A 23,600-nucleotide genomic window follows, 5' to 3' on the forward strand; every position below is an offset into this window, starting at 1 on the left:
TCAAAAGAGTAAAACAAACGGGGAGGGTGAGGGGTGAGGGACGGTGAGCGGGAAGAAGAGTTGATCCACCCCATTCCCCCGCCTCCATATACGCACATACTTTCTGTTGCACCCTCTGCCCCGAGAGTCTCAGATTCAAACGTTCTAACCACAAATTATCGGCGTTACCCTCCCTGAAGGGATATCAAATTGGGCGGGAGCTCCCGCGAACTCTGACCCCGAGCCTTCGCGAAGGCGTAGACCAGGAAGGGGGGGGGGGTCGGCGCCCGCTTTCTCAAGAAAAGCGGCTTAACGCTCCTTCCGGTCCACGCTCTCCTGGGGCGGTACCCCCAAACCCGTCCTCCCCAGGACCCTGCAGCCGCCGGTCACCTCAGGGTTTCCCTCCGGCCTCCCCCCAGGGACTTCCTCCTCGCGGGTCCGCTAGGCCCCAGGACCCGGCGACGCGCACGGCTCGGCCCGCAGGCCCCGCCAAGCAGGCGGGCGGGCGGCGAGGTACCGCTTCGGGCCATTCCCGCCGCCATTTTCCGGCGACCGTCGCCGCCGCGTAGTGGGGGACGATTCCGGAGGAGGAGACTGCGCAGGGGCGCACCGGTCCCCGCCGTAGGGCAGAGGGGAGCGTCCGTTGGCACCAAGGATCCTTAGGATCTTCGAAGCTTCCGCTCGCTGGCTACCCCGTCCCGAGCTCAGGCCTCCTTTCGGGCCTTACCGATAAGCCCCTCACCTCACCCCAGATCCCCGCGTTCCCACTTACGCGGAAGAATCCCGCGTCCATCTTGCTGCCTCGCTCGGAGATCGCTCCCTATCCCAAGATGCACCGCGCCGCCGCGACGGAGGGCGGGACCGGCAGGGAAAGCCGAGCGCCGGGACGCAGAGCGCGCCGCTCCACCCGACCCACCAGCCGACACGAGGCCGCGCCTGCTCAGTGTGGCGAGCGCCCGGCACGCGTGCGCACGCGCGTTCAAGTAGGCGGGCTGCTACCAGGCTCAGAACCTCCCCAGTGGCCAGTCCGGGAGGAAAGCCTCGCGATCGCAACCAATGAGGGGGGGGCAGCGGGGGGGAGACAGAGATAGAGACAGAGAGAGGACAGAGAGAGAGCGAGAGAGACAGAGAGAGAGAGAGAGAGAAACAGAGAGAGAAAGAGAGAGAGAGAGTCGTCGGGTCGCCCCGCCCTGCGAATCCTTTTGTGGAGCTCAATCGGCCTTGTTCCCGGAGCGTGAATTGACCCATCCTTCCACCCGTAGTGGCGGAGGCCTCCCGCCCTGGGGGACCCATGGAGCGATTGAAGAGAAAAGCTGTTACCTCAGAGTGACGCTAGTGGGGCCGCCCGTGTCGTTATGAAAGTTGTGACTGTGTTGTTTTTACGAGTTTGCCAGTTACGGAGATCGGCCCTGAAGTAGCCGAGCTATGCAGTATGAGTGAAATCTGCATTCTGGCCCTGCTCTCGGCTTTCCATCCCGTCTCCGCACAACTCCTTAGCTTTGGGGAGAAGCTGGAACTGTGGTTTAGATGAATTTCGGTTTCGGCTGCCGTGTCCCCACGCTAGCGGGCAGGAAGCTGAGGAGAAACGTGGCCCCCGGACAGAGCCTGACGGAGAAGCGGCCTGCCTCCAGGCCTCGGGGCCCTCGGAGCCCTCGGCCTCCGCCTCGGTGGCCCAGCTCTGCCTCCCCAGCGCCGTGCTCCGGCAGCGAGGGCTCCGGCATCGGATGCCTTCTGCCAGACTTGCCCTAAGCGCTCTCTTTTTCTCTGAGAGGGAGCATGTGACCGTTCTCTGACCATCTTTTGTAAAATACCCCCCACCACACACGCACACGCAAGCACTCTGGCCTCCCTTTCCTGCTTTTTGTTCATAGCGCTCATCTTGAAACTATGTGTTTACACTTGTGGAATACCAACTGCCTCCTAACAACGTCATAGATTTCCAGCTCAGGTCTCTCTCCCGAGCTTCAAACATGTATCGGCAGCGTCCTCCTGGACGTTTCCACTTGGATAGACGGCTCCTGGTTCCTCCTCCTGTCTCCCGAACACCCTCCACCCCGCCAAAAACCGACCCGCTCCTCCCAAAGTCTTTCCTGCCTCGGTTGATGGCAATATCTTTCCTTTTCTTTAAGACACAAGCCTTGGTTTCGTTCTTGACTCCTCTTCCTCTTATATCCCGGTTCCAAACTGTCAAGAACCCGTTCTGCTATCATCCCGCTTCAAAGCACTGTCATCTTTGGCCTGAACTTCTGCCCTGGGCTCCTAACTGGTCTCCCTGCTTCTGCCCTTGCCACTCAGCATCTATTCTAAATGCAGCAGAGTGATCCCGTTAGAAAACCTTAGGCGTATCATTCTTAAGCTCAAAACCTCCCTATTAATAGTCCCTTATTTTTCTCAGAGCAAAAGTGGAATCCGACCTGATGCTCCCCTATTTCTTCTTTGATCTCATCTAGTACCCTAACACTGGTCACTGCTTGAACTTCTTAAGCTAGCTCCTGCCTCAAGACCTTTGTAGTGGTAACTTTTGCTCTTCCCCCCAGATAGCTACTTGCAAATTTCAAGGTTTTACTCAAGTATCACTTACTCAATGAGGCTACCCTGACTGCCCCATTGGAAATTGCTCACATACTCTCTCTACATCCCTGATGTCTCTCTCTCTCTCTCTCTCTCTTTTTTTTTTTTTTTTGGCTGCGTTGGGTCTTAGTTGTGGCACACACCATCTTTTTGTTGTGGCTCGGGGGCTCTTCCTTGCGGTGCGTGGGCTTCTCTCTCGTTGCGTTGAGCAGGCTCCAGAGCGCGTGGGCTCTGTAGTTGCCGCACACGGGCCTAGTTGCCCCATGGCACGTGGGATCTTAGTTCCCTGACCAGGGATTGAACCCGGGTCCCCTGCATTGGAATGCAGATTCTAAACCATTGGACCACCAAGGAAGTCCCCCACTGATGTCGCTTAATCTACTGTTTTTCCCCATAGCATTTATCACCTTCTAGTATTTGTTTACCTATTTTTAATGTGTTTATTATCTGTTCCCCACACTAGAATGTAAGCTCCATAAAGTCAGGGCATCTGTCTTTTTTGTACACTGATATGGCCCTAGCACCTAGAACAGTGTCTGGCACATAGTACAGGCTCAAATAAATTTTGCTGAATGAACAAAAGCTTTGCCAGAGGGTCGAAGATGGGGAAGTAACTGGTTTCCACATAACAAGCCAGTTAACCAGATGCGACTATGAAATCACAATGCACATCTTATTACTATTCTCGATGATTCTGATTAGTTGTTCTGTTTTACCCTTCCTTCACTGTTTCTGTTCTTTTGCTGCCAATCTTGTAAATGCTGGTTTTCTTTCTGGTTCTGTCATTGACTCTTTTGTCATTTCCCTCAAAAAAGGTGACCTATCCGTCCTCTCTTGGTTTCAATTACCTTTTTGTCTCTCAAACCTGTATATATCAGGCACAGGTCCACCCCAGACCTATACTTTCAACTTCCTGCTGACATTCGCTTGGATGTCTGTAGGCACCTCCAACTGAATTCATCTACCCGTCTCACCCTCTTTTCCCATTCTCAATGAGTGAGCACACGTTTCTCCTTGTCATCGTTCTTCTCTTCACACTCTATAACCATCACATCTTGCCTTTTCACCTCAGTCAACTTCTTTCTGGCCCCGTTGCCTCTTGAATTCAGGCAGTTTGGGTTATTGTCTGGATCATTGCACTGACCTATTAACCATTTTCCCTGCCTTCAGGGTTGATGTCTCCATCCTATATCCAGAGTGATTTTCCAAGATGATAATCTTGATTCTTTCACTCCCTTGTTTAAAACTCATCGGTGGCTTCTCAGTTGTCCTCCAGATAAAGCCCAAACTAGTTACTGTGACTTACAAAGTCCTTTATGATTTGTCTACTGCTCCCTTCTCCAGACTCATCTCCTGAGTTAATCTGCTCCCTCTCCCCGTGTCTCACTTCTTTTTTTTTTTTTTTGCTTTAAGCTTTAATTAAATATCACCTATTTCTGTGATAGCAACATCTATATAAATAACATGAGGCCAATAAAATTGCATAGGATTCTGAAAGTCAAACTAGTCTCTATCTCCCTAGTATTGTCACAACACTAAGAAGCCAAAAGGAGAAGAAACATAGTATCAGGAGCAATTTGTTTTGTACATCTCACATGGTACAGTTTGTGATAGGTTTATGGAAAAGTCAGGTTGCCCTTCTTTTTTTTTTTTTTTTTTTTTTGCCGTATGCGGGCCTCTCACTGTTGTGGCCTCTCCCATTGCGGAGCACAGGCTCCAGACGCGCAGGCTCAGCGGCCATGGCTCATGGGCCCCCAGGCGCTCCGCGGCATGTGGGATCTTCCCGGACCGGGGCAGGAACCCGTGTCCCCTGCATTGGCAGGCGGACTCTCAACCACTGCACCACCAGGGAAGCCCGCCCTTCTTTTTTCTGACATTTGTTTTCTTTTATCAACATAGATGTCGGTTGCTTTTTTTTTTTATACAGCAGGTTCTTATTAGTCATCAATTTTATACACATCAGTATATACATGTCAATCCCAATCGCCCAATTCATCACACCACCATCCCCACCCCCACGGCATGTCTCACTTCTAAACTGCAGCCACACTGAACTACAGACACGAGTCTAATGATGAACAGGTGAGGTTTCAAAAGTCAGTTTTTTGTCTGTAAGTTGGTAAGCCAAAAGAGACTAAGAAGTGACTCAAATGTCACATCCTCAGGTGAGACTTTCCTGAGCAGCCTTCCAGAAAACAGCAGAACCCTTGCCACCACCCATCCTACCTTGCTTTATTTTTTCTTCATAGTACCTGACATTGTTATCTATTTTGTTTACATGCTTACTGTCTTTGCCCTCTTAAAAAAAAAAAAAAAAAGCTCTATGAGGGCAAAAATCTTGGCCATCTTGTTCACCACCAAAGCCTTAGTGTCTGAACAGTATCTAGCACATTCTTGGAGGTCCATAGATATTTGTTGAATGAATGTATGAGTGAGAGTCTAAGGCTCAGTCACCAAAAGCATTTCTACCAATGAGTGAGTCTGGTCTTTGAAATATAACCATTGATTCTCTAAGGAAAAGTTCACATTGAAAAATCTGCTGAGGCAGAGAAGGCTCCTCCCTAGAGGTGCAGTGGAAAACTACAATACTTGGCAGTGAAGGTATTTGCAGACACCATCTCCTGTAAACTCTGATTCTGTGCAGATCAAAATGGGCCTTAAAGCCAAGAAGCCATCCCCAGGGTGGCTCTTTGCTATACCTGGTCTTTAAGTCCTCAAACTGAACTTCCAAAAGCTAATAGGCATCCAGCCTTGCTGCTGATCCTCTAGGTATAGGCTCCATTTCCTCTACTGCTTTTCCTCATTGCTTGTTGATTGCTGTTAATGGTATAGGGGTTTCATTTGTTGCCTATTGTCCCTGTCCTCTAGACTCACTCCTACTGAAAATACATTCACCGCTGTGCTCAAAGACACTTTCCAGAGTAAAATGTATCAGCTTTTATCCATCAGTCATTTTTATCTCCGTTATGAGATTATTTTAGTCTATAGCTTGTTTGGTAAATTTGTTTCATTTTGAGATTGATGAAGAAATGTTTTGGGAATAAAGGAAAATAAAAGCTTAGTTGAATTTATCAATAATAGATCAAGCTGTCAAACTATAAGAAGATTTCTGTTTGTGTTTGCATATATAAATATCTAACGTAAAAGACATAGAAATAGCAACCTGGGGTTTTCTGAACCTCACACTTTCCTAGTCTAATAGCAAGGCTCACTAGATGGCGATCTACCCTTTCAGGATAATATACCTCTTTGGCCAGGACTTGTTTCTAGAAATAAGTAAATTATCACAAAGACATATGGTTTGATTTATTGTTTTTTACTGAGCCCTTGCTCTGTGCTCAGCATGGTATTCTTAGATATAGTAAGAGATACAAAGGAAGTTTAAGACAGTCCTCAGAGAACTTATAGCCAGAAAGATAACAGCAACAGGCAAAGAAGAAAACTGTAACTGTCTGCTTTCTAGCCCTTAGAAGCTCCCCCACAGATACTATGTTCAGACATTGTGTCGGCACATTTTTGAAAGAAGGGTTTGAAGGACAACAGAAGGGTCCGTCAGATGGGAAATAGGAGCCATAATTAGGAGAATTCTCTTTCCCATCTATGTTTTCTTGTGTTTCGATGACAGTATCTTTCTTTTATGTAGGGCCTCGAAATAATAGCATTTACCCTTTTGTGGGGCATACTATGTCAGGCTTCATGTTAATGCTTTAAACGCCTTAGATAACTCAGTCCTCGCAATAATACCTAGTAGGTTGTTATGGGCTGAATTTTGTCCTCCCAAAATTCAATGTTAGAGTCCTAACCCCGGGTACCTCATAATGTGATTGTATTTGGAGATAGGTCTTTAAAGAGATAATTAAGTTAAAATGAGGTCATTAGGTGGGCCTTAATCCAATACCATTGGTGCCCTTATAAGAGGAAATTAAGACACAGACACATATAGAAAGAAGAACATGTGGCCATCTACAAGCCAAGGAGAGAGGTTTCAGAAGAAACCAACCCTGCCAACACCTTGATCTCAGACTTCTAGCCTCCAGAATTCAAGAAAAAACATGTCTGTTGTTTAAATCAACCAGCCTGTGTTACTTTGTTGGAGCAGCCCTCACAAGCTAATGCAGAGGTATTATCTCCATTCTAGAGATGAGTAAAGTGAGACTGAGGAAGGAGAAGTTAGTTGTCGAAAATCACACAGCCAGCATATAACAGAACTCAAGTTCAGGGTTTGGTTTATCGCTGAGGGCTGAGACCACAACATTACAAACGACTTGACACTGAGGGAGGGAATGTAGACAGACCTTATCCTACCGGTCAGTGAGTAAACAAACAAGCCTGCTCAGTCTGGTCAGTGAATGCCTCCCAGTCTCACCCAGGTGAGAGGAAGGGAAAGCCAGAGAGGCCTGGCTCAACTTCCTTCACCTTTGGGCTCAGAACTCTTCTGGCAGTGGTGGCCATAAGTGGTCAGTGATACAAATCATTCTTGACTTCATTTAAAATGAGCCACAACTCCTGTCATTCTAAGAGGTCTTTCTTTTTTCTCTTTATCCCCCATACCCAAATTCCCTAGCTGGGCAGCGTCCTTATCGCATTGTCTTGTAAATGTAGGGCTGGCTAGAAAACAGACACAGGGAAGTCAGCAAATATAAATTTGGATCACACACCTTCCCTTTCGGCCTTGGGGAATGCCTGAGGGGTTGTGGTCCAGTGACCCATGGGCAATGGATAAAGACATTTAGGCCAGGTGTAGAGTGTATGAATTATGACTTGACCCACTGCTTACATCCCAAGGAGGGTCACCATGTCATCAACAAATCAGGATTGTCTAACTTAAACAAACCTACAACCAGATGAGTGGGGGTGGTAGAGCCAGCATGTGCACTCATCATATCTAGACACCTACTCCCACAGTAGGAGTGCCTGTCATTCCTCCACTCTCCTAAGGTCCAGGCAGCAGCTGGAAAAAGGCTGAGGAGCTTCCATACCCGCAAGGCAACTCATGGACCATCACAGGCACCCAATATAGGTTGAGATGCTATGGGCTTCAACCTCATGCCAAAGAAGTATGTGTAAATGTCAAGTGAATTAATAGAAATGTTAGTCTAGAATAGGTAGATTAGACATTTTATATTGGAAAGTCTTTTGTTATATTAAATAATCCTATAATAAAAAATATAAAAATTTTAAAAGGCTACCTCTGGTTTGTTTCTATTTCTTATATAAAGCCAACTAAGTGAATACAAAACAATTCACTGCACAGACACTCTGTGGTTTGACACCCTAGAGTTGTTCTTTCCTAGAGACTTAATTTTTATTTCCTGAACATTTAAGAGACACACCTGGACTGTTCTTCCTGCTTCACCCCAAGCTCCTCAAGATGGTGAATCTGGGCAGCCTGATTAAAAAAATGTAGATTCCTGGGCCTCACCCCCAGAGTTGCGATCTCTGTGGAAGGCAGGAATCTGCATTTTGAATAAACATGCCCAGGAAATTCTGATAGGGAATCTTACTTTGGGAAACACCATTTTGATTTTTCACTAAGAAGACGCTGAGAGCTGATTCTTAAAGCCAGAATCCTCTGCTTTAGACTCTCAGGATAATTTATGTCCCATTACCAGTTTTCCCCTGGTAAATCTTTGCAGAGCTCCACAACGATAGGCCAGTGCTTATTATATCCTCCAGAGGCTCCTTCTACATATAGTCCAACCCTCACCCTCCCACAGCTTTCTCTTCTTGTGGAGTAAACATAATTTCTCCAGGGTGGCTCTGGAGGGACTGCGGAGCCATCAAAGCCCCCTGTCTCAAACCTCAGAGAAGACTGGGGGCCTCTGACCCAGATAATGGACCCCTCACAGTTGCAGACCACTGCCAAATACCCCCTTTCAGTTGTGACTGGAAAACTGTGTCCACCTCTTGGTGAGTATAGAGCCAAAAGACACAACAAAGCCAAAGATCAGAAGAAAGGATTTATTACTTGCAGCAAGTAAGGAGAACACACTGGGGATCTTTCCTAAAGCAGCATCTCCCAGAACAGTAAAGTTGGGGAAGTTTTAAGCTGAGGGTACATGCATATTTATGAAGGGGCTTGGACAGTTGACAGAGTCCAAACTTTAGTTGATTGAAGCCACCAGGGTCAGAAAAGGTCAACATCATCGTCCCTTAGGTTCCGGTTGATCTGGTGGTTGAGTGCTTCAGGCTAACCTTTACCACTGAAAGATAACTGGGAGTCTTCACAACTGATATGTTATCTTTGCTATTGTTACTTCTCTTGCCTGATAGCAGGTAATGTTTCTGCATTCTTTTGTTCCCTTAAAATCATTAATTACTGAGACCTGTTCAAGGGCAAGCATTGTAGCCAGGATTAGATCACAAATGGCTTAAGCCAAAAGTGGCTTCTCTTGGGCTTCCCTGGTGGCGCAGTGGTTGAGAATCCGCCTGCCGATGCAGGGGACACGGGTTCGTGCCCTTGTCTGGGAAGATTCTACATGCCGCGGAGCGGCTGGGCCCGTGAGCCATGGCCGCTGAGCCTGAGAGGCCCGCGTACTGCAAAAAAAAAAAAAAAAAGAAGAAGTCTTCTCTTACGTCAAGAAAGCCATGCTTTGTTCTGTTTCTCCAGGGAGCCCCTACCCTATCTGCTTACATAACCAAAGCCCCTCAAAGTTTGGGGCAATCTGCTGTTGGTCCCTGACAAGGACCATTGCTAGCTGTGGGAAATGCAAGGGATGAACTGTAGGAATAAAGTGGTCCCCAATTTGACCTGCCACAAGCCCAAGCTGCCTCTGGATTTTCCTGATAAGGAGGGGTTACCTGCTATTCTTCAGGACCTAGTTTATCAGGGTCTGGTCTTCTACTAAAGTTTGGGGCATCACTATTGTAAGGCCAACTGGCCCGAGGCAGGGGAACACAATCAGATTCACAGGTTGCATCAGACCGAAATTCTCCGGACCACCCAGTTCCAGAAACTGCCCTGGAGACATTCCGGACCACCCAGTTCCAGGAACTGACCTGGGGACTTTGAACCCAGCCCAGCCTTCCCGCCGCCTTTCGAGGGGCGGGACTAACGGTCCCCCAGGATACCCGAAAAGACCACCAAATAAGGAATACCCTGCGCCCTTCCAGATTCACCACACCCCTTTCCCTTCTTCCCCTATAAAGTTTTGCCCAACCCTCGCCCGGGTGCGACTTCTCTGGCCCCATTCTCTCGGACCACTGAACCTCGCCCGGGAGCGCTCCCTAATGAAGCTCACTTGAAGCTTTCCTCTGTTTCGCGGTGCCGTTTGTTAAGATCCGACCTTACAACTATCAGCTCTCTAAGAACGGGTGTCTCAAGTCTGAGCTCCACTTGACAGTCTTGTTTCTGGGAATATTACCCCCAAACTGGGTTTGCCTCTTGGTGGGTGTCAAGCCAATAGACACAACCAAGCCAAAGATTGGGAGAAGGAGGGATTTATTATTACTTGCAGCAAGTAAGGAGAACACCGGGGATCTTGCCCAAAGCAGTGGCTCCCGAAACAGCAAAATTGGGGATGTTTTTTGTTTGTTTGTTTGTTTTTTAATAGGTGAACCAGATATTTGCATGTTTGATCACATAAAGAAAATATCCATATAGTTAAAAAATGTTATCAGTTGTATAGTATAGATGCCATATAACAAATGTCTATGGGGTTCATCTGAAATTCTTTAACACTACGGACAGAATATAAACCCAAGTTAGGGTGAAAGCTACTCTTTCCGCAAGCACTTATGCACATCTTTTAAGATCGTCTAGGACAAGTTTGTAACAATGATAATAATACCAAGAATAACGATGATGGTGGTAACAGCTCACATTTATTGAGTTTTTAGCATATGTCAGAGCTGTTCTAAGTATTTTACATGAATTTATTTAATCCTTACACCAACGTTATGAAGTTAGAACCGTTACCTTCAAAACTGGGGAAGTTTTAAGCTAAGGGGATATTCATATTCATGAGGGGGCTTGAGCAGAGGAGAACTCAGCATAGAATTGGGGCAAAGGTTAACAGAGTCCAAGCTTTAGTTGATTAAAGTCAGGAGGATCAACATCACCCATCCTCCATGTGGGTGGGGACCTTACTTCCTGCAGAACTCAAAGATATATTATTATATATAAGATCATTAATTACTGAGACCTGTTCAAGGGCAAGCATTGCAGCCAGGCTTGGATCACAAAATGGCTTAGGCCAAAATGGGTTCTCTTATGTTGAGAAAGCCATTCCTGGTTCTCTTTCTCCAGGGACCCCCTAACCTAATCTGCTTACAAACGTTGCCTTGAAGTTCAGGGTTATTTCTCCAGGATATCTGAACCTCTAGAAATATTCTACCACATTGATAGATGGTCCTCTGTGATCACTCTGGCGTGAACTGAAGGCAGATCACTTTCCCCCCTGCCCCCACCCATGGACATTTGTGAATCCAAACATGTGTATTGTGTCTGCCATAAACTTCTGACTTGTGATGCCATCTTCGTGGGAAAGGGAAGTGTTTGAAGCTTTGATTCACAAAAATTGGGTGGGAAAGAAGGGTTGAGTCCTATTTAGATCTCTTGGGTTGTTATGAAGGTTGCTAAAGAAAATTGGGTTTTATAGATAATTTAGTTAATAGCATATGTTCCAAGGGAAAAGGCTTTTTAGTGGGCCAAATAAAAAAATTTGCTCCAGGGACTTCCCAGTGGTTAAGACTCTGTGGTTCCAATGCAGGGGGTGAAGTTCCATCACTGGTTGAGGAATAAGATCCTACATGGCCAAAAGATTAAAAAAAAAAATTGCTCCATTATGGAAAAAAGAAAATGGATAGACAATCATTGTTTGATCAGATAAAGAAAAAAGGATTTCTAGACTCTTGGTAGAAGATGCTCAGACTCTCAGATAGAAGTCAGTTGGGTAGGTGAGTAGCTAGTTTCCAGAATAAGTCTTAATCCCATTAAAATTCATCAGAAACTTGTTTTAAACATTTTATCAGAAATTTTGCTTTCATTTTTCCTAGAGGAAAGCTGTGAATTAGATCCCACAGAAGCATTTTTCCCTAGATCAAGTTTGGGACAATTTATCTTTTACTATGATTAAATAAGTTTATATTTCTAAAATGTTTAGCATAGTCCTTGGTATATACAAAACTTTAGAAGTCTTTGAGAGAGAGAAGAGGAAGAGAAAGAGAGAAGAAAAGAAGAAAGAGAAAGTTATTAGAAGCTACATATCTCTCTTTTTAAGCCTTAGCGCTTAACTCTTGTTAAGAAAAACTTCAAAATTTGGAAATAGGCTAAAAGGAATTATTGCATTTCTTTTTAATATTCTGGGGTATTGCCTAGCAGGTCCTATCAGTGATTATCCAGTTCTTTAGAGGAGTGTACTTTCATTTCATTTATTATTTACTATTGATTAAAACATGTAAAAACTCTGAAAGCCTAGATGTTAATTTGTAGAAGACTGAGAGCAATGCAAATGCTCTTTGTCCAATGGCAATACAAAAAAAATTTTACCAGAAAAGATAGCCACAAAGATTATGGTTTTATTGCCCTTTGGGCATTAATTTGTTTTCCTTTTTTTCCCTGATTTTCAGTATTTCATTCTCTCTGTTGAGATGATGTCCATTGATCTGTTTTTTTTGTTTTGTTTTGTTTTGTTTTTTCCCTCTGGCCACACCACACAGCGTGCAGGATTTCAGTTCCCCGACCAGGGATTGAACCCAGGCCACAGCTGTGAAAGCCCGGAATCCTAACCACTAGGCCACCATGGAACTCCCATCCATTGATCTGTTTCTAAGTTCACTGATCATTTCCTTGGTTGTATCCAACCTAATGTTGATCACATCCAAAGCGTTTTTGATTGTGGATACTGTATTTTCAGTTTGGGGATTTCCATTCTTTCTTTCTTTTTTTTTTTTTTTTATAGTTTCCAAATCTCTCCTGAAATTTCCTATGTCTTCAGTCACTATATAGATCTTCTCCTGTAGACGCTAACAAATTTATCAATTTTATCTCAAATTCTTTGTCTGCTAGCTCCAATGTCTGGGTCATTTGTGGGTATCTTTATATTGACTGATCTTTCGCTTTATTACAGGTCACAGTTTCCTGTTTTGTTGAATGTCTAATAATTTTATTATGTATTTGACATTGTGGATGATATGTCATAGAAACTGTATTCTGTTATCTTCCTCTGAAGAATGTTGTTTTATTCTAGCAGGCAGTTAAATTACTGACAGATCACTTTGACCATGCTTTGTTAGGCAGGTACATTTCAGGAATTGGGGTCTCACAAAGAAAGGAGAGAAATAATAGGGCAAAAATAAGTTTTTGAAGAAATACTAGCCAAAAATTTGGTTTAAAAAACAGTACCCAAAGATCCAGGTAGCTCAACAAAACTTAAGGAGGATAAAGTCAAAGAAAACCACACCTAGGCACATCATTATCAAATTGTTGAAAATCAAAAATAAAGAGAAAATATTTAAAGCAGCAAGAGAAAATAGTTGCATTGCAAATAGGGGAGCAAAAATAGTTGCATTGCAAATAGGGGAGCAATGGTAAGAATGACAACTGATTTCTTATTGGATTGGAAGCTAGCAGATGTTGGAACTACATCTTTAAAGGGCTCAAGAAAAAAGAAAAGTCAACCTAGAATTCTATATCTAGTAAAAATATTTTTCAAAACTGAGGGTGAAATCAAGATGTTTTCTGATAAATCAAAACTGAACTGATTTTTCACCAGCAGACACTCACCACAAGAAATTCTAAAGGAAATTAAGTAGGTTGAAAAGGAGTGATAACAATTGGAAATTTAGATCTATAGAAAGGAAGGAAGGGGGGCTGAGTTCCCTCCCTGTTGGTTGTTTGGCCTGGGGTGACTCAGCACTGGAACCCACAGGGTCCTTGGTGGAGCTGGTGGTGGACTCCAGGAGGGCTCAGGCCAGGGAGTGCTTCCCAGAACTTCTGCTGCCAGTGTCCTTGTCCCTGCAGTGAGCCACAGCTGACCCCTGCCTCTGCAGGAGACCCTCCAACACTAGCAGGTGATAAGAATGGAGGTGAGCCTGATGATGCTGAACTGGTAAGGCTCAGTAAGAGGCTGGTGGAGAATGAGGTGCTCAAGGCTGTCCAGCAGTATCTGGAAGAAACACAGAACAAAAACAAGCCAGGGGATGGGAGCTCTGTGGAAACTGAAGAGGCTGATAAGAATGGCACTGACAGTGGCAATAACAGGAAATGAGACCTGAAGGCAGGCAGGCCCCCGCCGTGAGACGCATCCGTGAGAAGCATCCCTGCTCCTTCTGCCCAGTCAATGGGCTAATCTGCATTGTGCTGTTTAAGTGTGTGTCTCTTGTCCAATCTGTGGAGATTGCCTAATGCTTTCATGATTGATGTGTTTGCATTCCTGAAACACAACAGAAGAAAAATGGAGTGCTGGGACTATCAGAGGAAATTAATTTATGAAGGAAGAATGGCACTGGTTTCAGTTGCCCTCAGCCGGGGCTGTGGGAGAGAGGAGTTTGTGTTATGCCTCGTGGACTCAAATTAAAGGCCATGGAAGGGGCCTTGCTGTAAATGGAATACTGCCATTTATATTGCTTAGCAAGGCATTTGACTACTTTATCTGAGGCCAAAACATACACAGAGCTAACGAGTGCTACGATTAAAATGATCACTGTTGAAATTTCTATCCATATAGTTAGTCCATAATGTTTCATGTTTGTCCTATGTGAGCTGTTGCTATGCAGTGATCTTGTTTCATGTAAATGATATATTTTTGGTGAAATGCAACCTTTTCTATACATGTGGGCAGCATTTAAAGGTTTCTTTTTAACCCTCTTTTGATAAGTCGGTGTGCCATATTGAATGTTTTTCATTGGCATTTGCACATAAAATGTATCATATAATTTTTTTCCCATAGCCCAGAAAGCTTTTGGAATCCAGGACTTAATTAATGAAGCTTTGTGCGAGAGAGGATGGGTCTGCAGTCCAAAGTGAAACAGATAAAGGAACTTTTATTAAAGCCTGAGACTCAGGCCAAAATTAGGAAGGAGCTTTTTGAAGGAAGTTTCATTAACAACAGTTATGAAGAAAATGATGTTGATTTCAGCGCAATTTTGGCTTAAGCTCTACATGGCTATTGTGGTACCAGAGTTTATGAAGTCTTTTCAGCTCATTAAATAGCTCTTTGGTAAATATCGAAGAAGTGTTCTGATAGAGTCTGCACAACAGCAAACCAACACTGGTAAGGAATTAACAATTTCTTACCAAAGAAAACTGATTCTGCACTGTTATTTTTAAGCTGAATTTGTGTTTTAGAATGTTTATCTCTATAATATCGAAATTCATTTTATAGAAAGGACTTCTTAATTAGCCATTGTGAGATGTTCGTTGGTTCTTTGCAAATAAAATATACAGACCGTGGAAAATCATTTACAGACCAAAAAAACCAGTATTTTAAGGGTAACTGGTCTCCTGTTGACATGATTTTTGTTGTTGTTAAATCAAAAGAAGCATTGTTCACATGTATCTATGCCTAGTGTTACTTTTAATGAGACTTTGAATGTTTATTGATCACCAGTACTTGAATGAACATTTTTAAATGTAATTATTGCAATCACTGGTTAAGAATGTTTTATAATGTCCATATGTGTTATTTTTCAATGATCAAAATGTAATTTGCTTTTTCATTTCTTAATGAATGTTTGGGATTTTTATTTTCTACTTTTCAGAAGATAAGCCCCAGGTCTTACTGTATCCCTCACAATCTGAATTTGTTTGCACTGGTTCATTTCTAAAGAAAATTCTTGAAAAATTTCCCTCTCATATGATAATCACTGGTAACAGCTTTTCTATAGTCAGTGTAAAATTACTGCTACTAAGAGATCATGATGGAGGGTGAAATTATTAGAGATCAAATATGTAATCATTTCAAAGATAAAATCCAGTTTACTCATGGATTTTAGCTATTTTTTCACTGGGTAAATTATGCTACATTTATTTATAAATGAGTTTATGCATTTTCATGCCTCCTAATAAATGTATTTTTTTCCTGTAAAAAAAAAAAAAAGGAGAGGAAGGAAGGAAGAACAATGGGAATGGTAAATAAGTGGATGAATATTTAAAAATACAACTTTTTGTTCTTTTCTTAAATTTCTTGAATGTCAATTGACTTTAAGGCAAAACTAATAACAGTGTAAGTTGGGATTTTTTTTTTAACACATGTAGACATAAAATATGTGGCAACGACACAAAGGACAGTAGGGGTGTAGGTGGAATTATATCATTGTAAAGATGTCAGTTTTCTCCAAACAGATTTATTTTTATTGTCCATTACCCAATAAAAATCCAAACAGAAGTTTTGAGGAAATTGCAAGCTGATTCCATTATTTTTATGAAGACAAATGTCCAAAAATAGCCACTGCTAAAGAGCAGTTTAAGGTGGGAGGCCTTGACCTCCTGTATTAGTTAAGAAAATGCAGTATCTTAAGTGAAGTAAGTCAGAAAGAGAAAGACAGATACCATATGATACCACTTATATGTGGAAACTAAAATATGACACAAATGAACTAATCTATGAAACAGAAACAGACTCACAGACATATAGAACAGACTTGTGGTTGCCAAGGGGGAAGGGGCATGGGAGAGGGATGGATTGGGAGTTTGGGATTAGCAAATGCAAACTATTATATACAGGATGGATAAACAACGAGGTACTACTGTATAGCACAGGGAACTATATTCAATGTACTGTAATAATCCATAATGGAAAAGAATGTAAAAAAGAATGTATATATATGTATAACTGAATCACTTTTCTGTACAGCAGAAATTAACACATTGTAAATCAACTATACTTCAATAAAAGAATTTAGAAAAAACAACAAAAAAACCAACAACATAAAAGCAAACATATTGACAAACTCACCAAAGAAAACAATAGCATAGAAAAAGCCCCACATGTATATGAAAATTTGACATAAGACAGAGGCAGCTTTGTAGATATTAGAGAAAGGATGAGTGACACCGAGGCAACTGGTTATGCATATAGAAAAAATGAAATTGGATTCATACTTCACCCTACACATAAAAGTTCATTCCTAATGATTAAAAACTTTCATGTGAAAGGCAAAACTTAAAAAAAAAAAGCTTCAAGGGCATATCTTTAAGGCCTAAGGATAGGAAAGATTTCCTTAAACAAGATACAAAAAACCTGCTAACTATAAGATAAAAATATGAATAAATTTGACTACATTAAGTAAAAAGTGTTCGTTCATCAAAAGATACCACAAAGATGGGACTCCTCTGGCAGTCCAGTGGTTAAGACTCTGCACTCCCAATACAGGGGGCACGGGTCTGATCCTTGGTCAGGGAACTAAGATCCCACATGCCACATGGTGTGGCCTAACAACAACAAAAAAAGATATCATGAAGGGAGTCAAAAGACAAGTTGTAAACTGGCAAACTGGGAGAAGATATTTGCAACAAAATTATTGAAACTGAGAAAAGATTAACATCTAGAATAGATACTGTTACAAACTACCATAAACAAATAAGAAAAAGACACACAACCCAATGCAAAGATGGGCAAAGACTTGAGCCAGCATTTCACAGAACTTATCAACATATGACAAGACGCTCAACCTCTCTAGAAGTCTAGGAAATGCAAATTAAGATCACAAGGCACCAGTTTACATCTACTAGACTACTCAAAATTATGAAGTCTAGTGATACAAAGTGTTGAAGATGTGGATTAAACAGAACTCTCATGTACCGCTGGCGGAAGAGGAAATTTTACAAACACTTTAGAAAATAAGTTGGCATTATTGAATAAAATTAAAGATGTGCAAACCTTATGACCCAGCATTTCTACTCCAAACAATTGTATGCATGTACCAAGAGATATGTATAAAATATTCATAGCAATATCCTTTCTACTGGCAAAAACTTGGAGGTAAACCTAAATGTCTGTCATCAGGATAATGGGTAGATTGTAACATGTTTCCAAAGTGGAATATCATGCAGAAAGAAACAGAATTAGGTACAGCTACATGCAACAGAATAGATGAAACAGAAATATAAAGTTGAGTGAAAAAAAAAGAAGTTGCAGAAGACTATGCACACTATAAGCTCATTTATGAAAAGCTGAAAAAAAACTAGCAAAACTAAACAATGTATTATTTTAGGGAAGCACACTTTTATGACAAATTTATTTTTAAAATGAGGAACATTCAGGAAAATGGTTCCCTGGTGCGGGGTGGGTGAGAATAGAGAATATGATAGGGAAAGAACACAGAGGTAGATTATTAAACAGCACTGGTAATGCTCCAACTCGAGTTGAGTTAGAGTGGTTCAGAGCCATTTTTTAAAATGTTACATATTTTATTTGGTATTTTACAAATACAACACAATGTGGGGGAGAAAAACTCCTGGCAATATGGTTAGATCATTGAACTCAATAGCTGGGATGCAAAAGACAATGGACTCATATTTTCAAAGTGCTGAAGGCAAAGAACTTTGACACTAGAATTTTATCTCTGGTTATACTGTCATTTATTTATTTATTTTTATTTTTAAAATAAATTTATTTATTTTATTTATTTATTTTTGGCTGTGTTGGGTCTTTGTTGCTGCACATGGGCTTTCTCTAGTTGCGGTGAGCGGGGCTACTCTTCATTGCAGTGTGCGGGCTTCTCATTGTGGTGGCTTCTCTCGTTGTGGAGCAGGGGCTCTAGGCGCGCGGGCTTCAGTAGTTGTGGCACGTGGGCTCAGCTGTTGTGGCTCGCGGGCTCTAGAGTGCAGGCTCAGTAATTGTGGCACATGGGCTTAGTTGTTCTGCGGCATGTGAGATCTTCCCGGACCAGGGCTCGAACCCGTGTCCCCTGTATTGGCAGGTGGATTCTTAACCACTGTGCCACCAGGGAAGTCCTATACTGTCATTTAAATACTCGAGGAAAATAAATATTTATTCAAGGTCTCAGAAATGTTGCCATGTAAAGACCTTCTTTGAAATCTCTCCTGAAGTAAGCATAGAGCAAGAAGAGAACTGAATCCAGGAGAAAGCAATGAGATATGGGGAATAAAGGAGAATAAATGAATTAATAAATTTTATTAGTGTCTAAATAGTGATTTCTCCCCTTCCCTCCCCCTCCCCCCCTCAAGAAAAACAAAAAAACAAACAACAACAACAAAAGAACCCAAAGGTTGCAAACATCAGAACTAAACTCTATGTGCTCTTACCTGGTAATCAGAGAAATGCAAATGAAAAGAACAATTAGATAATATTTTATATCTGTAATAATGCCAAACATTAGAAACGCAAGGTACTTCAAAGGGCCAGGAAGGATATGGAGGAAACAGGATTTTCCACAAATTGTTAATGGGGGTAGGCATATATTATGTGTGCTTTCTCCCTGGCAGGCCTTTTGGCTGTACTTAGTTGAATTAAGCATATCTATGTTTGTCCTGTGACTCACCAATTCTACTCCTGAGTATACATACCATCCCACTCTCTCCACTCCCCACCCCCAAAATACCAAAAAGGTCTTTCACACAGGTTCATAAGGTGTAAGTTGCAGAAAGTTTATTTCATGCTGTGTACATAGCTGGAGCTGCAGGCAAACCGTGTGTCCCCCGTCAAGGAGGCGGATGAGAAAATGTGGCATTTGATGGCACACTAGGCAGCGGTCAGAAGTAACAAACTGGATTTACATTCAGCAGTACGGTTCGATCTTAAATATGTTTAGTGAGAAAGTAAGAAGCAGAATATCTACATGATATTTATGTAAATTTATGTACATTCAAAACATTTATTCTTAAATGAACACTGTATATTTTTCAAGACACTTTCATTCATCCCATCATGTATTCAATAGTATTTTTTTTAATACTGGTTGTCTGTCAGGCACCACTCTTGACGTTGGGAATATAACAGCACACTAAGCAAAATTGTGTTTTTTATGGAACTTATATCCTACTAGAAGAAGAGAGATGACAAGGAAAAATAAATGAGGAACACAGGATGGAGATTGCGGGTGGAGGAGATGTGCTATTTTATACAGGGCGGCTGTGGAAGTCCTCTCTGAGGAGACCTGGGGGCAGAAGCCTGCTTTAAGAGGAACAAGACTGGTTATGTGAGGGAAGAGAACTCCGGGCAAAGAGAACAGTATGTGCAAAGGTCCTGAGGTGGGAGAATGTTTGGCATGTTTTAGGACATTAAGGAGGCCAGTGCATGGCCCGAGCAGAGTGAGAGAGGGAGTTACAGGAAGTGAGAGATGTGGTGGGCGAGGTCACACAGGGCCTTGCAGGCTGTGGTAAGTGCTGAGGGTTTTGCTTGGAACAAAATGAGAATCCATTAGACGCTTTTTAGCAGAGGAGTGAAAACATCTGGCTTATTTTTACAGGATCACCATGGTTATTGTGCAGAAGCAAGACTAGAGGCTGGGAGAGCAGTGAGGAGGGATTACAGTGATCCAGGACACGGTGCTGGTAATTTAGAATAGGGTGGTAGGAGAGATGTGAAAGGCAAATCTTTAGAGAAAAAAGAAAAGCTGCCAGAGAGTATCTTTAAGAACTAGGGATGGGAAATATTTCAAACAAGGTATTTTCAGAAGTGTTAACCATAAAAGAAACAAATTACATTTGTTCCTCAAAAGATACCACCAGGGCTTCCCTGGTGGCCCAGTGGTTGAGAGTCCGCCTGCCAATGCAGGGGACGCGGGTTCGTGCCCCGGTCCGGGAAGATCCCACGTGCCGCGGAGTGGCTGGGCCCGTGAGCCATGGCCGCTGAGTCTGCGCGTCCGGAGCCTGTGCTCCGCAACGGGAGAGGCCACAACAGTGAGAGGCCCGCGTACCGCAAAAAAAAAGATACCACCAAAAGTAAAAAGACAGGTTGCAAACTGGGAGAACAGAGAGAGTTTTAAAAAGAGCGGACAATTTATTAATAAATGGGTGTGAGGGAACAGGAGGAGCCTGAGATGTTGCTGAGGGTTCACTGGGAGGGAAAGACTGGGGAAGAGTAAGTTTAGGTGGAAAAAACAGGAGTTTGGTTTGGTTTATGTTTGGGATGCCCATTAGACATCCAAGTGGAGGTATTGAGGAGTCTGTTGGCCATTTATCTAGAATAGAATTCAGGGGAAAGGTCTGTGGATACACTTTTGGGAGTTGCAGTAGATAGAAGGTATTTAAATCATGGGGTTAGATGAAGTCACGTAGAGACCATAACAGCAAGAGAGCCTGAGACCAAGCCCCGAGACACTCCATTATTTAGCAGGAGGGAAGGTGGTGCGGAGCCAGCAAAGAGGCCGAAAAGGAATGGCCGCTGAGGTTGGAAGAGAACCAAGAGAGCATGGGGTTCTGGAGGCCAAGCGGGGAACCATTTCCAGAAGGAAGGAGCAATAGGCTGTGCCCGATTCTGCTGCTAAGCTGATAAAATGAGCGAGGAGGACTGAATAGTTTTGGCAAAGATAATTTAATGCAATGATGGGGTTGAAAGTCTCACTACTAGAGAGAGCTTTAGAGAGACCAGGAAAAGAAGTGGGTAAAGCAAGCAGAGACAGCACTTTTTTTTTTTTTTTGGTGGGGCTGAAGATACAAGGACTTTATTTCATCACCCCTACTCTCCATTCAAACAGTAATATAGGGCTTCCCTGGTGGCGCAGTGGTTGGGAATCCGCCTGCCGACGCAGGGGACACGGGTTCGTGCCCCGGTCCGGGAAGATCTCGCATGCCGCGGAGCGGCGGGGCCCGTGAGCCATGGCCGCTGGGCCTGCACGTCCGGAGCCTGTGCTCCGCAACAGGAGAGGCCACGACAGTGAGAGGCCCGTGTACCGCAAAACAACAACAACAAAAAACCCCCAAAACCCCCAGTAATATAAAAAGAATAGAGACACACACACACAAATCAGGCCATGAGATTAGCAGCTAATCCCCCTCCTCCCTGTCACTCCTGGATCCGGTTACGTGATTGAAGTTTAACTGATGTTTATCCTCACCTCCTCCTGCTTCCCTCTCTGTCCAGGGCTCTGGTCTTCGCTGGAGCTTCCACCAGCAGGTGGGAGAAGGGAGGCAGACCTTGGAGAAGCCTGTGTGTGGCAGCTTGGTCCTCCAAGAGCAGGTGGGGTGGGGACACGGGGTGGGCTGCCGTCCGCTCTCTCTCTTCCAGCCTTCTTCGTGGCCCCAGGCAGCCCTCCAACCCCAACAACGTGGCCAGCCCGTGCCTGATGACACCGTCCCTCTGGCTTCTCAATTTCGCCTCTACAGCCCCTGTGAGACTGCCAAACCCTGATGGTCCTCGTGCCAAAGCCTCCACTTCCCTCAGATACAGCTCTTTCCCTTAGCAGAGCTCCCTGGCCAGGGCGTCCAACCTCCACAGACCCCTGACCTGGAGGAGTTAGAGGCTAGAAGTTTGGGGCAGGAGTGGGGGCAGTTTATCCCACCTGTCACTCGAGTGGACCATCATCACCATATGACAGCCTGCCACAGCATCTCCAGGAAGGGACTGCAGTGGTGACACCTCCCTCAACAGCTCAGGCCACACGGACATGGGACGTAGTTGCTCTGTAGATAAAGCAGTGAGCGGCAGAGCCCAGCCAGGACCCGCCCCACCTGCACTTCACTGCCCACGCCCCTCTTTGAGTTAGGAGCGTAAGGCTGCACACACCAGCGCCCCTATTGCCAGACTGGACCAACAAGGCATAGTCCCCGACTTCTTGGGGCACTTCTTGCAGTGGGACAGTCACTGTGGTCAGGATCTCCAGCCCCCGACCCCCCGAAATGAAGCACCATGGCCAGACCACCCGTGAGGTTGGTGCCAGTCGGCAGCCAGATTCACCTACCCCAATACATGCAGGTCTGAACCTGATTTTTCCCCTTCAGCATTCTGAGGTCTCCTGGGCCCATCTTTGCGCCCCGTGCTCCCTCCTCTCCTCCTCTGAGACCCCTCCCCCCCACTTCCTTTTCTTCTTCCTCTGAGCTCTGCTTCTCCTTCAGAGGATGCTCCTGTCTTCCACATCGGTGACTTCCATGTGTGATCCAGAGCGTGTGCTTATCCTCCCACCTCGACTCACAAAGAGAGGCGATAGTTCCACCGAGGACCCACCATCTCGCAGACAGGATAGGGCCCTCCCATTGTGCTCCAGACAGTGGTAAGAATGAGGTTCCAGGGCAGGGGGCATGAGGTTGAGGAAGACATCTCCCAGGAGCCCACCCCAAGCAAAATTGAGTAAAATCTGGAGTGGAAAGCAGTGTCAGGGGACCTGGACTCCTCAGGGATAAGGAGGTGGAAGAAAAATGGAGCTGCAGAGATCGGCACTGTGGCCCCAGTGCATAGGCTGTGCTCATGGTCACGTCCATGTCCTCTGTGGGACAGGCTGTCATGGCAGTGGCCATGGCTATGGCCATGGGGCAAATCCTCCATGCTCGTGACCGGGAGTGTGCCCACGCCAGATGCTCTTGTGAGTGTGGCCATGGGCACAGGCGTGACTGTCCTTGGTAGAAATCCACACCTGGGTGCCTGCGGCTGTGACCACAGAAGTTCTCATGCAGGCCTCCATGACCCTCATGTCTGGTCACCAGAAGCCCCAAGGCCACCCAGGTGAGCAGTCCCACAGCCACCCAGTGCGGGTCCCTGGGCCTCAGGCCACCAAGCTTACCAGAGGGACAGAGACAGTGACTCCACTTGACCTTCAGCTCTATACCTGCGTGGGGTCAGCTTTATTCCACTCATGCCGTCTGTCCACTTCTATGGTCGCTCCTCCATTCCATTCTGTCCCCACCCTCATTGTTCCCAAGACTCTTCCTAAGAGTATGCCGCAGACAGCACTTTTGAAGAATTTTGCTATCAGGGAAAGCAGAGAGGTGGCCCAGTGCCTGAAGGGGCCCGAGTGGTCAATGGAAAGTTTTTGCTTGTTATTTTTAATGAGATAAATTAAATAAATGAAAGGGAGTGTCTATGGTGGAGATGAAAAGTAGGAGTGGCGATTCAGGGTGAAGTGGAAAACGTAAAATAAGAAGGGGCTCACTTGGTCAGAGATGACAGCACCATGAACTTGGAGAGAATGGTGGAGGGGCCAGGCAGGGA

The 23,600-nt window shown here is 44.4% G+C and overlaps 1 protein-coding gene and 1 pseudogene across 1 annotated transcript in view; both read right to left on the reverse strand.

The window, feature by feature from the left end:
* SRRM1 (serine and arginine repetitive matrix 1) overlaps positions 1-906 on the reverse strand; it is a 32,281-nt gene extending 31,375 nt beyond the window's left edge. Inside the window, 1 exon segment of the mRNA XM_070045736.1 lies at positions 752-906. Within this exon segment, the coding sequence (XP_069901837.1) occupies positions 752-772 (21 nt within the window). The 5' untranslated portion in view covers positions 773-906.
* Positions 907-13,902: 12,996 nt separating this feature from the next.
* LOC132596950 (zinc transporter SLC39A7 pseudogene) lies at positions 13,903-23,301 on the reverse strand (annotated as a pseudogene).
* Positions 23,302-23,600: the final 299 nt, after the last annotated feature.

The sequence above is a fragment of the Globicephala melas genome, chromosome 1 (genome assembly GCF_963455315.2).
Source record: "Globicephala melas chromosome 1, mGloMel1.2, whole genome shotgun sequence".
NCBI classification, from domain to species: Eukaryota; Metazoa; Chordata; class Mammalia; order Artiodactyla; family Delphinidae; genus Globicephala; species Globicephala melas.